This window comes from Palaemon carinicauda, chromosome 14, assembly GCF_036898095.1.
Source record: "Palaemon carinicauda isolate YSFRI2023 chromosome 14, ASM3689809v2, whole genome shotgun sequence".
NCBI classification, from domain to species: Eukaryota; Metazoa; Arthropoda; class Malacostraca; order Decapoda; family Palaemonidae; genus Palaemon; species Palaemon carinicauda.
The window spans coordinates 47,603,319-47,620,803 of NC_090738.1; the positions used below are offsets into that span (position 1 = coordinate 47,603,319).

Sequence of the window (17,485 nt, forward strand, 5' to 3'; positions counted from 1 at the left end):
GGAACTGTTTCATGGCGAGCGACCAAGAGCCCTGAAACATCTGATGTTGGGAGTAACCCCCCCAACCACTCAGAGACGCGTCGGTATGGATTGTCACTTGTGGAGAGGGGAACTGTAGAGGGATCGATTTGGAGAGGTTCCTCCGTTCGGACCATGGTCGTAGTCTCATTTTTAAGACAGAGGGGATCTTCGAGACCTTGTCTCTCAGAGGTATTGTAGCTCTCTTTCTCCAAACTCGATTGATGTCTTTGAGTTTGGCTTTTAATAGGAGATCGGTTAGTGAGGCAAATTTGAGAAGGCCAAGGATTCTTTCTAAAGCTCTTCTGGAAACCTGTTTGTGTCTGAGAAAGCTCCTGACCTTGGAAGTTATCTCCCTTACCTTCTTGGGAGGAAGGGAGAGCCTGTGCTTTTAAAGGTCCCACCGGATGCCTAACCATTCGAAGTGGCTTGATGGTTGTAGGCGAGACTTTCGGAGATTGACTTGGAATCCCAGTTTGGCGAGAAATTGAATTACCTTCGTCGTAGCTCTGTTGCATTCCTGGTTCGACTCGGCCCAAATGAGCCAATCGTCCAGATAGGCGATGATCTGTATCCCTTGGTTTCTGAGTTGTTCGAGCACTGTCTCTCCCAGTTTCGTGAATATTCTGGGAGCAATGCTGAGACCGAAGGGCATGACTTTGAATGCAAAGGCTTTCTTGCCGAGACGGAAGCCTAGGTAAGGAGAGAAGTTTCGAGCTACTTGGACATGATAATAGGCGTCGGTAAGATCGATAGAGGTGGTGACGGCCCCACGGGGAAGTAAGGTCCGTACCTGAGAGATAGTCAGCATACGGAACTTGTCGCAGAGGATGTAAGAGTTTAGTTTTGACAAGTCCAGAACTACTCTCAACGCCGACGAGTCTTTCTTCGGAACTGTAAACAGGCGGCCTTGGAATTTCAGGGATCGAACCCGTTTGATCGCTTTCTTTTTGAGTAACTCTGTGGTGTACTCTTCCAGGATGGGAGTGGGTCTCTGGAAGAAGGTCACTGGTGGAGGAGGAGATCCCTGTGACCATTTCCAACCCAAACCCTTGGATATTATGCTGTGAGCCCATGGACTGAAGGTCCAATGGTCTCGAAAGTGATAAAGTCTCCCTCCTACCGGGAACACATCATTGCGAGGGAGTGAACCTAGGTCCCTTCCCTCCACGAACACCCCTTGCTTTAGGTCCGCCTCGCTGGCGGAACTGTCCTCTACCTCTGAAGCTTCCTCTCTGGTGTCCACGAAAAGAACCGGAGGATTCGTAGGTAGGGTTGTATGCAGGAGAGGACATCCAAGTGGGGTTGGGCTGTGCACCTGGGGGAGCAGTGAGGTAGACTACTTGCTGAGGGGGAGCTGGTTGCTGAGAAGTCGAAGCAGAGGAAGACTGTGTCGACGAGTGACCCCGGATCGTCTTGTAAGGAATAAATCTCTGCTTCTTCTTGAAGAACGTCTGTTTCTGGGATTCGATCCTTCTTTTGGTCGAGAGGCCCCACCTTACTTGCAAATTTTGGTTTGCCCTCGCAGCGTCCTGAAGAACCTTATCAACTTCGCTCTGAGGGAATAAGTTCTTACCCCAGCAGGAGGACGCTATCAGCCTGTTCGGTTTATGTCTGATGGAAGCCTCAGACAGAACGAACTTCCTGCAGCTAACTCGAGCCGACCAGAAGTCGTGGAGGTCTATTTGGTAGGACAGAAGCAGGTTCTTTGTGAAAACCCTGAACAAGGTTTCCGTGGGGTAAACCGATGCTAGGGACTCTATGGAGGTGATGGAGTGGAGGGACCTAGCTAGCCTATTACGGGTCTCGAACTCAGTTTTGAGAAGACTCTCTAATAATCTGGGGAGCTTCTCAGAAAAAAGAGTAGAGGCACAGTCTGGGTCTAGCTTCCCCACTGTGAAGGTAGAAGACGCGTCGTCCCAGATTGCAGAGGTACTTGGAATAAGCAATGAGGTGGGGTCCGTCTCCTTGAGAGCCGGCATGGAAGAGCCTTCCTTGATGGCCTGTATTGTCAGCTCTGTGATTTTGTCTATGAGCGGTAAAGAGATGGACGCTGCAGTCGTAAAAATAGTGAAGGCACCTTTGTGTGGGGTGAGCTTGGAGTTATTACACCCCCACTCTGATAGAGTTCTGGCCCAGATAGCTTGGGCCTGCTCTTTCGGAAATATCACCATTTCCTTCGGTACCTTGTCCATTCGCACCAATGCATGCTTCTTTAGGCGTGCGAAGCCATTGAATGGGAATTCTAGCCCCGGGGGGTAGAATTCCAGGACCTCTAGAGGGCGGGTGCCTATGCCCTCTAGAGTTAGGGAACCATCTAAGTATGGGGCATGCAAGGCAAACCTCCAAGGATTGTTTTTATCGAAGGGAGGTAGCTTCGATGCGTCTGGGGCTGAAGGAGGCGGAACCTGAGATCCGGAGCGGATCAGAGTAGCCACCATATCTTTAAGCTCTGTCATAGCCCCAGACTCTTGTTGAATTTGCTCCTTGACTATATCCCTGATCAGTTCGACGGGGAAGGAGGGTACCTGAGAGCCACCTGTTGGTGGTGCCTTGGACTTGATAGACTTGGACTTCTTAGAAGTCACGGTTTTACGGGGAGCAATAGGAACATCAGGAGCAGTCGAGGGTCCGGGGACCAGTGACGTTGATACTGGCAAAGCTGAAGACTTATAAGTACGTACTGTAGTGGCTTCACCTTGGGTCGTACGGGGACAGAGGGATCCCGAGGAGAAGCCTTAGGCTTATCAAAGCCGAGAAAGGAAGAGGTAGAAGAAGGAGTAGGAGAGAAAAGGGTTTCCACCAACTCAGCACCACTTACCTGCTCGTCCATGGGTTCCACGTCTATATCTAGATCTGCCACGTCCAGCGGTAAGAGGGGTTCATCCTCCGCGGAAATGGTTGCTCTGACTTCTTCAATTAAGGGGGCAGCAACTTCAGGAGTGACTGCTGCAGTTGTCGAGCCTGGGAAGAGACGGGAGGCCATGTCTCCATCGAGGAGATAGGGTGCGCCAGACGGGGCATTCCTGCCGAAGCCCGACACCCAAGGACGAAGAGCAGCCCTTGCTGACCGAAGAGACTCATCATCGGCCTGAAAGATTTGAAGTGATTAGTGATGAAGGAGAGGGATCGCCCTCCGAAATATACCATGTATATATAATTAAGGGACAAATTAGTGTCTGCAAAAGATAAACAAGGAACAAAACGAAAACCCACTTACATCATCGTTCAGGAGTATTGAGGACAACTCGTAACAGTGTGTGCACAATTCCGGGAACCAAACCATATATGGGGCTAGTCCCGGTTCCCGGATAAAGGAGATGGCGCAATGTGCATGTGAACGACAGAGGTCATGTCCAACGGGGTCGTTGAACGAGGCAGGGCATCCTTGGGCAGTACAACGGGCCTTCTGTAAAAGAAAGGAGACATAAGTCTGGATGTTCCTTGAAACTCTGGTAAGGGATTAAAATCTACTAACAGAGTTTAGTTATAATGAAACATGTGTGCTTATGGGAATTCAGTGATTGAGAGCCGGAGCTCCATATTAAAATCCATTAAATATAAAAGTTTCCTGCACCGGAGTGTGTCGGAGCAATGGAAATGGGTCCGTATCACTATAAAAGGGATAATATTAAAATAAGAATAAAGAATCTAATGAAATCTGCCGAACCTCTGAGGATCGGGGATCCAGTGACAGGCCCGTAAGAATAAATTATAAAACACAAGCAGTAGCTAAAGGCTAAGGGTAATATAATAGTTAAGCGTATTAGTGATCTCCGGTGAAGCCGGAGGTCGGTGAAGGGTCCTGAATAATTCAATTGTGAATAATAATGAATATTTGTGTGGATATGGCCGTGGCCGGAGACCGGTGTAAGAGCCTCCGGAGGATGAGGCCCTTCCAAGGGTTGTATCTAACAATATATGTAGGCCCTCCCAGAGGGTTGTATCTAAACAATATATAACAATAGTTCCAAACTCATTGAGTACCCCTCATGGCGGAGTAGAACTCAAGGCGGAGTGGATGAATGTTCAGATCCTACTCCCAAGCCGTAACGGGGAGAGGACGGAACTACGAGGGGAACGGGGGGGTCTTAATGACATCCCAAAACAATAACTCACACAGTAACGGGACCTGTTAAATAACGCTATCTATCTCAATAGTAACCACAAACTAAATAACTCGTAAGATATCATATACCCGTAGAGGGAGAGGGGAGAGGGAGAACTCGTTGAACGTACAAAACGGAAAACGGGAAATCCACTCTCATACCAGAGGTTAAGAAAGAAAACAAGAGAAAGGGTAACTCGTGACTGAGTACAGAAAACGGGAACTCCAATCTCTCGCTCTCGTGGTTACACTATAAGAACCTAATAAGCACACAACAATATTATAAAAGTATAACAATTAAAATTGTAACGTCAAATACAAGACTACGAAAGAAGAATAACGTCTGCTAAAACCAAATTTAAAATGATATAGTCCACTGACAAACGCCTCGCGGGGCGGGTACTAAACTATAATAAAGCCAGAACGCTATTCTTGTTCGCAGACTGGACTTGCTAGCAAAAAGTACCATGGGAAACAATGATAATAATAATAATAATGGTTCAAAAAGGCATAAGGCCAGATGACTTAACCAAGAACCTAACTGACAGAGTACCAAATGGGCAAGACTAACATGAATTCCCAGCGAGACAAGGCAAAACAACAATGGCTGCCGACGCCGCGGAGGCCCCAGCCGGTAGAAATAAAAACAGACTATACTGGGAAGAGGACAAATGCCCAGTTCTACAAAAAGCTGTCAAAACAAACTCTGGTACTTAACATTGTAATGGGTGAAGTTGGAGCTTCGGTCATGCCGAAATAAATCCACCAAAGTGAAAACACCGAGAGCACAAAATTCTACACACAAGCTAGCAAGTCCAAAGTAGAAGGATGTTGTTCAGATGGCGCTCGCGTCGGGGCGTGGGTAGCGTGGCTCTGGTAGCATAGCTGGTGCCTCTGTATCGGCCCATCCCTTTGACGAAGGAATTAGCTAAATGGAAGACAGCCTGTGAATAGTGGTTTTCACGCGCCTCTGCTTCATACATGACACCCACAAGGTGCTCGCGCGAGGGTAGTAACCTCTGCATTCCATGCTTTTATCTTTCTCTGGTATAATTGGAAGGTTTATATCAGAAAAGTGTATTAGAAGGACCCTTTTCACCGGCCGCCACAGGTCGACCCAGAAAATGATTAGTGTTGATGGCTATATTCCTTACGGGAAACCAGGTTATGCATTACTCTTTTTTTCTTCCTGTAACCAGACATACTGTACTGGATATGCGGTCTCCCTTCATCCCAGGTAGTTCCTTCCTAACTTCCGATTGGAGGTCTCTGTTAAAAAAAAATTCCGATCAGAGGTCTTTGTTATTAAAAAATTCCGATCGGAGGTCTCTTAAAAAAAAGAAAAAAAAAAAATACTGAGAACAGAATCTTCACACAAGTGAATTGGTTTCCTGAAAGGGAAAATTAAAAAATTATTCCAGTTTTGCCAATCGGAGACGAAGAATTACAAACGTTTTCATCGTTCATAGGAAGGAGGTGGTCTCAGTTATGAATGTTTATCAATATTCTCCAACCGAGTTCCGTACACTGCTAAAAATTCGGGCTACGCCCATATGTTTGTCCACCTTCCTGGCCTGTTTTATGGGTCTGTAGATGGACTTATTTATACATTACCTGTCCAACAATAGATTGGAGATACATCTCAATCATACCTTTCGGAAGTAGTTACGTGTGATCGATCGTTACTGACCGGTCTCTTGCTGGTAAGCCATCACTAGGAGATTCGCTGTAAAAGCATCTTCCTCCAAGGAGTACTGGCTAGCCTGGTTTACCAATTTTAATGTTCTTATTCGGCCAACTCCCATTGTGTTGGTGGCAGTTGGAGTAAATCCCTCCCCCCCTTCATAGCAGGTGTGTGCAAATTGTTGTGTGTCTTGACATCAACTTGAGATGTTACTTGCCACGCAGTCTCTAAATCCCTCCCGAGGAACCGAGGAGAATTGACTTTGCGCTGGAAGGTCTTAGTCGTTTGTTTCACTTGATGGAACTTGCTAACCTTTGAGGGGGGCAATAGGGACAATCCTGAGGTATTGTTGACACCCTACTGGGTATTGATTGATCAGGTAGTCCAGAGCCCTTTATATTTTCTGATGATGGGGAGGAATTTTTGCTCATAGGTGCTGGTACAACCTGTCTCCAGCAGTCTTAATAGTCTGTTATGAACAAATGGAGCGCCTAACGCTACTCACCAGGCTGCTGTGAGAGACAGTTCTTAGGAAAATACCCTGGGCCATCTTTCTCGGGCATTAACAAACACTAGTTTCGCAAGGAAATCTTGCACGGTGTTGCGCACCCATTCACCAAGTAAGGTGGGCGGACAAGCTTGTCTGACTGACTAAGAGAGGCTCTTCATTTTTGCTACACGGAATGCTCTCTTGGGAGAGTTTAAATCAAGAACTGCACAGGCAAGTAATAGAAAGGGCACGGGCCTCAGACACCTTGACGACAGGTAGACGTCTCCATGCCCATGACGTCAGGGGAGTAAGTACTTCCCTGGCATTCCAAAGAATTTTTCAGTTCAGCAGGTTACTGCAAGCAGGCAGGAGGAAACATCAAACAATGTTCACCTCCTGCTACCTGCTAGACATAACCCACAGGAGCCTAGACGCATTCTCAATAGGTCCTGTGGTGGTTGCGCATAACGTGATCTAAACACCTCAGCTCCCTTGTGCGACAAATATCAGAGGTTCGAGATGGAGGTTACCTGCAAAGTAAGTCTATGATGAATGTGGCAGTGACTGGCCACTTCGTACTTCATCTTCCTCCTCTCTTGGGGTACAGCATTTGGGGAACCCTGCACAGCTGACCTCGTTCTTCTGTGGGTGAGTTTCACGCTCTTTGGACAACCTCGTATATATGTTAGGGGGAGGCGGGAAGAAATATACATTAGTAGAGGGCATGGCCCAAATAGCTACGATGCATGTTCCAACAGATTAATTCCTTATTCTCCAGCAATGATTTCCCACGCCGGTATCCTGTGAGGATAACGTGGTGCAGGATCCCTCAAGGTATCACTATACAGAGGCCGTCACGGGACAGTTGCCAGCTAGTTGGTTTGGACTTCCTCACCTAAAGTGAGTCTCCTAAGTAAAGAGAGGAAGGTTTGTATTTTGTACAGGAACAAATGACAAATTGGGAAGTACTGTAATTTGTATTTTTCCTAGCAACACAAAACCTGCAGCTCTTTACACATACTGACCCGCCACCACCAACCCCCTGAAAGTCCTGCCGCAATTAAAAAAGTGACAGTTAGTCACTAGTGCTGGTGTGAGCAGGAGGGTTAACCTACCCCACTCCCCCCCCTCTGCTAACTAGCGGTGTGTAGTTACACCCTGACAAAAAGTTTATTGACTGGTTTCAGCTTCACCAAAATAATACTCCTCAGTAAAGAGCTCCAGGTTTGTATTGCTAGGAAAAATACAAATTAATTCCAAATTTGTCATTTTAAGAAAATATTTGTTCTATTAGTGAACTTTCTTTAGATAAATATCGATCTATTAACTGAGATTAAATAAAACTCACGCAGAGTCAAATTTACACTGTGTTACTCATAACAACCGATACAGACCCACAAAATACATTGTATTATTACTTGATATTTCAATAATGGAAATACTAATACTAATCGTTACCCTATTGGAAGGAAATCACTGTATTTCCCGGTTGCTTTCCGCCAGTAATATAACGTCACCAGACATGATTTAAACTCAACAGATATTAAAACATTTCTTAATGTACTTTTTGCTTAAAACAGAAACTGTATATTATCAATAAAAGAAAATGCAAGTTTATTAAGATAAATCGGTTTATTTTTTATAAAAGAAAATAGATTATTTTCAAGCAAATATTTGTCCCATTTTTATTATTATTATTATTATTATTATTATTATTATTATTATTATTATTATTAATTGCCAAGCTACAACCCTAGTTGGAAAAGAAGGATGCTACAGGATGCTATAAGCTTAGGGGCTCGAACAGGAAAAATAGCCCAGTGAGGAAAGGAAAGTAGGAAAAATAAGATATTTGAGGAACAGTAACATTGGACATATATCCTATATAAACTGTAAAAACTTTAACAAAACAAGAGGGAGAGAAATAAGAGAGAATAGCATGCCCGAGTGTACCCTCAAGCAAGAGAACTCTAACCCAAGTCAGTAGAAGACCATGGAACAGAGGCTATAACACTACCCAAGACTAGATAACAATGGTTTGACTTTGGAGTGTCCTTCCCCAAGAAGAGCTGCTTACCATACCTAAAGAGTCTCTTCTACCCTTACCAAGAGGAAAGTGGCCACTGAACAATTACAGTGCAGTAAACCTTTGGGGTAAGAAGAATTGTTTGGTAATCTCAGTGTTGTCAGGTGTATTATGTAATGAATAGGCCAGACTATTCGGTGTGTATGTATGGGCAAAGGGAAAATAAACCGTAACCAGAGAGAAAGATCCAATGTAGTACTGTCTGGCCAGTCAAAGGATCCCATAACTCTCTAGCAGTAGTATCTCAATGGGTGGCTCATGCCCTGTCCAACCTACTCCCTAGTATTTCTGAAAAAAAGTTTCATTTCATTATCTCCAAATAATGGTAAAGCACTGTGATTTTGTGTTAGAAAAAAGCTATTGAAGTGATTGTTATTCTGTTATAATTCCACGGTAAATAGCCGTCAAAAGATACAATACTACTTGTTACTAATATTGAACTTTACGTTGTACAGAAATGTAATAAAAATATCCATTTATTTCCTTTGACAATAAATATCCTATAGTTTGTAATTATAGGGTACGGTAAAGCACTGTGAACTATGGAAAATCACGTTATATATTTATTGAAGTTACTGTTATTCCGTAATAATTCAACAACAAATAGCCGTCAAAAGATAGAAAACAACTTGACAGTACTAATGGAATAATGGAATTTACGTTATACACACACATACAGAGAGAGAGAGAGAGAGATATTTATTTGTTGAAGATTTCATATAAGTACAGAAGTTCAACCTAAAAACTTAATAGGCTCCAAGAAACAGCCGTTTGTAAGTTGAATTTTGTAAAGTTTTAACCTCGGGTATACCTAACCTAACTCCCATGTCTACAATTTCCAATTACAATAGTCAACAAAGAGTCCAGTTTCAAATGAAATAAATATCAGGTAAATGCAAATATCATTTTCTTTATTAGATGATATAATATTGTTTTTACTATAATATTTCTTTATCTTATTACAGTGTACGAACTTTTGATACAGTATCTGAGATTTATGATTTCATTTGTGTGTTTCTGTAGTCAATATGGTGCCAATCAACTACTCTTTGTAATCTGTTTGTTAAAAAGGCAGAAATTCTTATGGTGAAAATTGAATGTGGTTTTAAAATAATCATTCTGAGTTGTAGTGTAATACAGAAATCAATAAATTTCTGGTCATGAAGTTTGTTTTAGTCATTACTCTATTGCTGCTTCTGACCATCTTAATCCTAAGGCCCATGTTTTCAAAATTGAAACACATGTGAGTTGGTGGGGCCTATCTTAGTAGTATAAATGAAAATTAGATTAATTCATTCCAAACCCTAAGTTTGATAGTTTTCTTTGATTCCTCACTTCACGGGACCATAATATTGTTCTTCTAGAATGGTGATAATAGAGATGGTGCTGGGCATAAGCTGATGCTCAGGTAGCATTATCTCCGACTGTAGCATTGGTTATTTTGTCTATGCGGTGATTATGTAGTAATGATATTACCCAAAGCAAATGGTTTTCAGCAATGGAAGTGCTGTGTTGAGTTCAATAATACCTTAACTAAAAGGTCTCCCTTATACACACTGAGTTTGTGCTTTGCATGTTGATACACTGTCTCTAGAGCAGGGGAGATGATAGTTCTTTGGTATTTATGTGGTTTTGGGTTTCCTATTCTAGCCTGTGACTTCCTAGGAATGTCCTTGGAGACCAAACATCACCTACCTAAAAATAGGTTTTTCCTTCTTCAAAACCCCCATTTTTTACATCAACCTAAAATAAGTTTAATTGATATGGGTAACTTATATACTCTGCATATAAGACTTAGTTATGTGAACCATTTATCAAATATCTCTGCTGCAAATGAGTGACCAATTATGAGAATGAGAATTTAATCATTGTGGTAATACTGTACGGAATACTCCACAATCCAATTTTAAAGTTAATACATTATAAGCCATTGAAAAAAAAAAAAAAAAAAAAAAAAAAACAGTTGAATCATCTGTACTGAAGGGGAAACAAGAACTACCTAAACTTAATATTTGTTCATGTGTTTGAATTAGAGTCAATTATGTTAGGAAAGATTTTAATACTTTTCAAGAAGGATCAGCTTTTAGCTTCATTTAATCCTTTGAGCTGTATGTCAAAGATTGATTTTTTTTTAATCCAAGACAGGATTTTTTTTTTATGTTGTAATCTAGCTTCCAGAACCATGAGAAGTTATTGCTGTAATTTTAAAGTAGTTAGTAAGGTAGATTCTCTATTGAAAGTTTTTTTCTCTTCCGGTTACTCAACGTATAACACTTCATGATAGTGGGCAGTATATCATAGTTATAATCATAAGGATGTGTGTGTATTTATTGATCATGGAAAATAAGTAGCAGTTTTGTATTTTTATTGCAACAAGAATTTTACAAAGCATTCGTTGAAAAAAAACCAATAAGCTTTATCATGTCCATCTCATGCACAGTTGGTTATGTTCATACGTTTTTTCAGATGATGGCCCAGACTCAGCACAGATTAGAAACTCCAACAGATTATATAGAATACTTAAAACGGGATGACCTTAGTGTCAAAGGAATTTTCAAAACCCTTGAAAGTTTACAAGTAGCACTTCGTAGTAACAGAATACAGTGGGTTCAAGAATTTGCTCAAACAGGATTGAAAGCACTGATGAATATTCTGAATGAGTGCTATAGAAGGTAAGTAGATTGATGTCAAACAAGAAATTGCTTATTAGATTTATCTGATAGATTTTTCATATTTGCATGGGGTTGTTTCTAAGTGGAATGGAATGTGTTTATTATTCACACTTCATGCTTTTGCACTTTTCTTATTGATGCACATATTAATTAGTTAAAGTAATTTTTTATCTTTTTAGGAAAGATTTGTAGAATTATAGGATATCAAGAACTTGCATGATGATGTCAGATTAACATTTCTTATGTCATACTTTTGGATAATTCAGTTATTTCAATTCATCCTCAGTGTTCTTATGCTGTATGCTTTGAGTCCAAATTTAGTGACTAAAAAGAGAGAGGGGTTTCCTGGGTTTCCATGATCCCACCCAGGTACTGTATTTACATCACCTCACCACCAGATGTCAGTAATTAGCATTTATTTATAACTGTCTTCACTTTGCTTCTTGTTACCAACCAGGTAACAACTGGTTAATAGTTTTGAGAAAATTCATGATTTAATGTAATATCATTTGGAACTACCCTACAACACAGCTTTGATATATATTGGGGTATTGTTGCTATTACTATTGATTTACCAAAGATGTCAGTAGGTATGTTATCCTCTTTTGATTCTGGCAAAATGGGTTTTCATGGTGGTTAGAATAAACCTAGTTATCTGATACTCACTTAAGATTGTAAATTGTAGAGGGTAGGTCTGCAATTTGTAGAATACAGGTATAGTTGAATGAAAGGTTATCTTTTATTTTGTATAAAGTTCAAAGAAAGAGAAAAATAAACCCTTTAAAAGAACTAGAAAAAGAATAATTGAAATCAAATTCTAAAAGCTTTTCTGACAATCGAGTTCAATTAGTGTTTATCTCATTCTCCTCCTCCCGCTTTGTCGTTCCTCTCCTGTTTCCTCTGCAAATTGAGTTTCCTCCTCATGTGTCCCAGGTTCAAGGAAATATGCAACGGAGCGCTAATATGTTAAAGAAATAGTTTAAGTTTTAAGTATAGTAGTAGTACTTTAGGCCTCTCATTGTATTGCAAACCTTTATTAGTTTGTCAATACTTGGTCCTTTATATGCCATAATACCAGGCCTGGCACTGTTACACTGAAGTCAGAATATGGCGAGAGTCAGAATATGAGAAATGTAGCGAAGTCCATGGTGTGACCATTAATTCTACCGCACTCAATGAGCGTAGTTGTGCTCGCACCATTTCGTACCTCACTGCCCTCAATTTTAGCTGACATGAGTATAATTCACCACAGCTGATGTTGACTCAACTTCAGATCAATTTCATGTTTGTGCATGTCCCAAATTTTAATTTTCACCTAGTCTTTATGAAACTTTTTAGCTTATCAGAAAAATATTATATAATGGTAGACTTATTTAGGTTAGAACTTTCAAGATATGTATGTCTTTTAGAAAAAATCATGGGAAAGCTGTGAATCTCTGAGATTAACTCCAGATTATGCTGCCTCCTCTGTAATCCAGAAAATTATGGTCTTATTGTCTGCCATATGTTCTTTATTTATTAAGTAGAAAGGAACTTGAACTGATTTTCAACCCTAAGTTGTATTTTTTTGACATCATCATCTGCTAATGAGCCTTTGAGTTTTTTGATGATATGGCTATGTCATCTTAATTTGTTATTAATCAAACTTTATTTCTTTCTGTAAGAATTTTGCCTTTGGCTATAAAGCCTTTAGGATTCCGTTTCCACTCCACAGAAGAGTGTCTTTCTTTTGATCTATCGAAGGTGTAACCTGCCTCCTCGTTCTTTCTTTGAGACGTGTATTCAACAAGTTATTTAACTGTTATTTGGTCAATGGCATAATTGAAGCCATTCACCCCTTTTCAATTTTGTTTTGAAAGAATTAGGCTCGAGTTTTTTTTTCTTACTTAAGCAAGCCAGTTATAAAAGAACAGAACTCTCTTATTTTGGATCTGCCTTCTCTTCCCATTTGACAAAGCCAGAATGCAGCTTATCTGTGAGAAAGTAACTACCAAGGGTCAGTTATGACCATTTTGGCAAACTGCAAAGGATCTTCTACATAAGACCATTTTTCAGTCCAAGCTTACTAACTTTGACTTCAGCTGTGGCAGTTAAACTTAGACCCGAACTCAATCTTTGACCCTTTTGTCCTACCAAAGTGAGGATCTTTCAAAAACCCTCAACTTCTAGCAATATACAGCAACGAGCGCCTTTCCCTTGAAATTCCAGTGGTAGGCACTTTTTCTGGAAATTTCAGTCGTAGGCAGAATCTCCCCTTTTTTCCCCTCTCGGATTGCTAGCAGTAACATCTTGGGTGCTACAAGTTTTCAGGAAAGGGGATGACGAGGGATTTCCCTTAAGCTAATTCTCGGATAGTCTTCTCTGGATTTGCAAACAACCCCAATCAATTTTTGTCTGATACAAAAAAGTAGATAATTCTATATAGAAGGTTGAAGACTGGGTCTCAGACATCTATAACCTCAAGTTTGAAGACCTCACAAGGTTCTTGATGGAGACAAACTAGTCAAGTTTCATCAATCCAATAATAATTGGAAATCGCATTTGACTTTTGAGACACCTATTTTCACAACCCATTTTATCTGAATGTGAAGGATGTTCCCGAGAATTGTCATCAAGAGAAAAATCTACCAATTCTGCATCTCATACTTTGACCTAACACAACCCCAAGGGTTTACACAAGTCATCCATTCCTAAGCAACTGGTTTGCTCATGTCAGTTGTTTACCAGGAAACTTGATGTAAAAAAAAATATTTCTAAATCTTTTGTATTCTTTAGGGATTCCTTATCTGACTAGGGCATTTAGTCTATCAAGGGAGGAGGACAGACTCGGCTCTGTCTGCCTTCTCCTACATGGAAGAAAATTGGCTCCCTCCCAGCATCTTTAAAAAATTCAGAGCTCTACAACTGCACCCTGCCAGCAAGTGGTTAACCCTTTTGGGGTACCATAACTTCATCAAAGTAATTCATACTTCATTTTCATCTCAGGATGAAACTGCTAATTTCACCATGAAAGAATTCTTAAACAGAACTTCATCCCTAAATTTGTCCTTATTTCATTTCCTAGAGTAGACGAGACTGTCTCATGGAAGAACGACAAGGATTGTCGTTAAGCCAGCTGCAGCTGGGAGGTAAAGAAACCAGACCTCACTGTATTTCAGTGTGGTGGACAAAGGTTGGGGTATACCTTGTGTAAAATTTCACTTTTACAATCTATGGAGAACACAAAAAGAAAAGCTACATGTCAGTTTGAAAGTTTCCAAGGTATGGCATCTAAGTAAGGACCTAGTGGATAGGAAAATTATAGGTCTTGATGCCCCTAATCTGACAGCTCTTTCATATGATTGCAAGCTAGACAGAAGCAGTAAAAGTCTCCCTAATCCTCCCTCAGTTTGTCTCTAAAAGATGAATGTCTTGACAGACCAACTGCTACCCGTGAAGTGGTCCTTACATAACCTGGTCTGATTGATTGATTTGAGGTTTTGTGGCATTCTGACTAACCTGGTCGGAAAATAATTCAAAAGTTTGAGGGAAGTCTCAGTGTGGATGCTAGCCGCTTATTTCTACTGGAACTAGATTCACCATGATAAGGAAAGTTGCAACCAAATTCAGTGTGTGAACCACTGCTTGGATAGCACTCCTCAGGCCATTATAATTACAGAAATATTGGCTAATCCAAAGCCTGCCGTGTGTTGTCTGACCTGATGGAAAGTCCTCTATCTGCTCTGAGCAAAGGGGTTTTTGAAGTCCTCTAAGATATCCTCATCACCTCAAAAGGCATCTTTCAAGCATTCAGTATCTGCTTTAGTGGACAATCTCACTACAGCTGATCAATCCACAAAGTTTAAAGATTTCTTAGTAAAGACCATCATTATTACAGATCTTGCCACAGTCAGAGGATAAGTGGGGTACAAGCCTAGTCATGCAAAGTTGATTTCACCTGCATCAAATCAGTACTTAATCTTTTACCATAATTCAGGGCAAAGAATAGTTACAAGACCTAGGTACATATCGGTCCCTCCTCGCGATTCTTTGAATTATCAAGACCCAGATGATATGACCCTGTGTCCAGTTAGGAAATTTAAAGGCTATGTAGCCTAAGTACTTTACCTTTTTGTCAAGTTAAAGAACTTGTTAGCCCTGTTATGTACATTTCAGCTCTTGTGCCTAAATACCATGTCCATCTTGAAGAGCTTAATAATTGAGGTTCACAGTAATCTAGATGAGGATTTACTGTCTTTGTTGAAGGTAAGAGCCCTTGATATTAGGAGAGCAGCCATGGCCCCCAATTTTGATAAAGTTGAAAGTGTTGCTCAATGGAGGTTCAATTCTGTATTTGCATCCTTCTATTTGAATGATATACAAAACGTTTACGATTCATGGGAATGTTAAATTAGTTGCTGTGGGGTGGGAACATATCATCTTGAACCTAAGATAGGTCTTACTTGATCTTTATCCTCCTTATAGATTTTCTTGGTATTGAGGTTTTTGGAATGTAGAGGTATACAATTGTGTATAAATGTATCTTGCATTTTTATGTAACATTATAGTTGTGCTAACCCATCCATTGCTGTATTGTAAAGTCCCCGGTACAGTGACAATAACTCTTACTGAAGGTTCTTGCACCAAACTTTGAATATGGTGCATCTTATGCCATGCAACCTCACTATAAGAGGATCGCTAAGCGTTTCACCATCAAGCTGCGACATGTAAAAACAGCAGAAGATAGGATTGCAAGTAAGAAACACAAGAAAGTTTCATTAACTGTCAATTCCCTGTTACCACCAAGGTGGATTTTTACTAGCCCTACTACTATCCCTCCAACCAGTTAATATGGTATTTGGCATGTGAATTTTGGAGAAAATTCATTGGTATTAGGAAAATGTTCTTGATAAATTTTTTGATTTCAGTATTCATCCATTATTTATATATATGGGATAACTGCTGAGATGATATTGACTGAAAATAAAGTGACTCCCAGAGTACTTACAAGATTATTTTGTAGAATGTGGCATGAAGAAGCAAAAACTGATAAATGGGAGCTAGTAGTGTTGGTGAAAATTGCAAAAAAGTAGACCTGACTGATTGCAATAATTACAGAAGTATCACACTTACATCAGTTGTCATGTAAATATATAGTATGCTCATTCTAAAGAGACTAGAGAGAAAAATTGAAAAGATAAGAGATGAACAAGCACCATTTTGAAAAGGTAGAAGTTGTACTGACTAAATTACCATTTTAAGATATGTGGTACAGTAATGTGTAGAATATAGAATAGAAATCCCCTTTTGATGGCATTGGTGAACTATAAAAAAGCCTTTGATAATGTGGACCGGCCAATTTTGTGGAGAGTCCTGCGTTATTATGGAGTTCCTCTCAAATATGCAAATTTTATTAAATCTGTTATGAGTAGTAAGTCCAGAGTTAATGTTAGTGGAGTCCTATCAAACAAATTTCCAGTGAACAGTGGAGCACGCCAAGGGAATGTGTTGTCGCCTATGTTGTTTATCTTCCTCATGGATTTTGTAATGCATAGAACAATTGGGGATTATGGAGACTAATTGGACTGGATCGGTAGCAGGAAATTAGCCGACCTAGAGTATGCTGATGATGCTGTCATTAGGAGAACACCTCAGGACTTGCAAAGCTTGCTCACTAGAATGCATGAAATATCACATGAGGTTGGGCTCAAGATCAATAGAAAAAAGACAGAAATGATGAGAACAGAATATGTACTGGAAGATGAAATATCATTGGAAGTAGAAAGAATTAATGAAGTGGAATCATTTAGATATTTAGGAACTATGATCTTTAATAGAGAATCTTTCTTAACCCTGGATAGGTACGGTGGGTCGTTTGCGACCCCGAGCGTCAAAAAAAAACAGGTTTTTCTCACGTGACTCACCCCTGTGACTGAATTTGTGGGTGATCGACCTGCAGGAGGTGTCTCCCCTACACGCTCTAGTAGTGTCCAGATGTGCATTGCTGTAGCTGTACTCCTTCCCCGATTTCTGAGACGCGTCGGGGTCGTTCGCGTCCGAGTTTACCCTTCTGAGGTAGTTTGCATAATTATCAAAGTTATTACGTATTATGAAATTGTCGTAGAATGGTGCAACTTGTATAGGTTATCAGTTGTGGAAAGTCTTGGTGGATTGTTTGGCTACCATGTGCATGTTTTTTTTTTTAGTTAAAATGTCGTTCATCACCACGAGGACCATTTTACCGCGAGTGCCCCTTTTTCATTTTTTTTTATTTTTTTGCCAAGTCATTTTTCCGTAAGATATTGCCAAATAGTGTCGTAAAACTTTTGCTTGTTTAGTGTTGGAAAGTGTGTCTAGATGATCTGGCTACCCATGCATGACTTTGTTTTTGTCAGATACGACGTAGTTATTGGTATATTGGGTATTTAACTGCGGTTACCAATTTCTG

The 17,485-nt window shown here is 40.5% G+C and overlaps 1 protein-coding gene across 5 annotated transcripts in view; it reads left to right on the plus strand.

Moving 5' to 3' along the window:
- Positions 1 to 17,485, plus strand: part of dia (diaphanous related formin 1) — a 299,177-nt gene that overhangs the window by 148,029 nt on the left and 133,663 nt on the right. For all 5 annotated transcript variants that reach the window (XM_068387086.1, XM_068387090.1, XM_068387088.1 and 2 more), the window contains exon 5: positions 10,853 to 11,058. In XM_068387086.1, the coding sequence (XP_068243187.1) occupies positions 10,853 to 11,058 (206 nt within the window). The remainder of the gene's footprint in view (positions 1 to 10,852; positions 11,059 to 17,485) is intronic.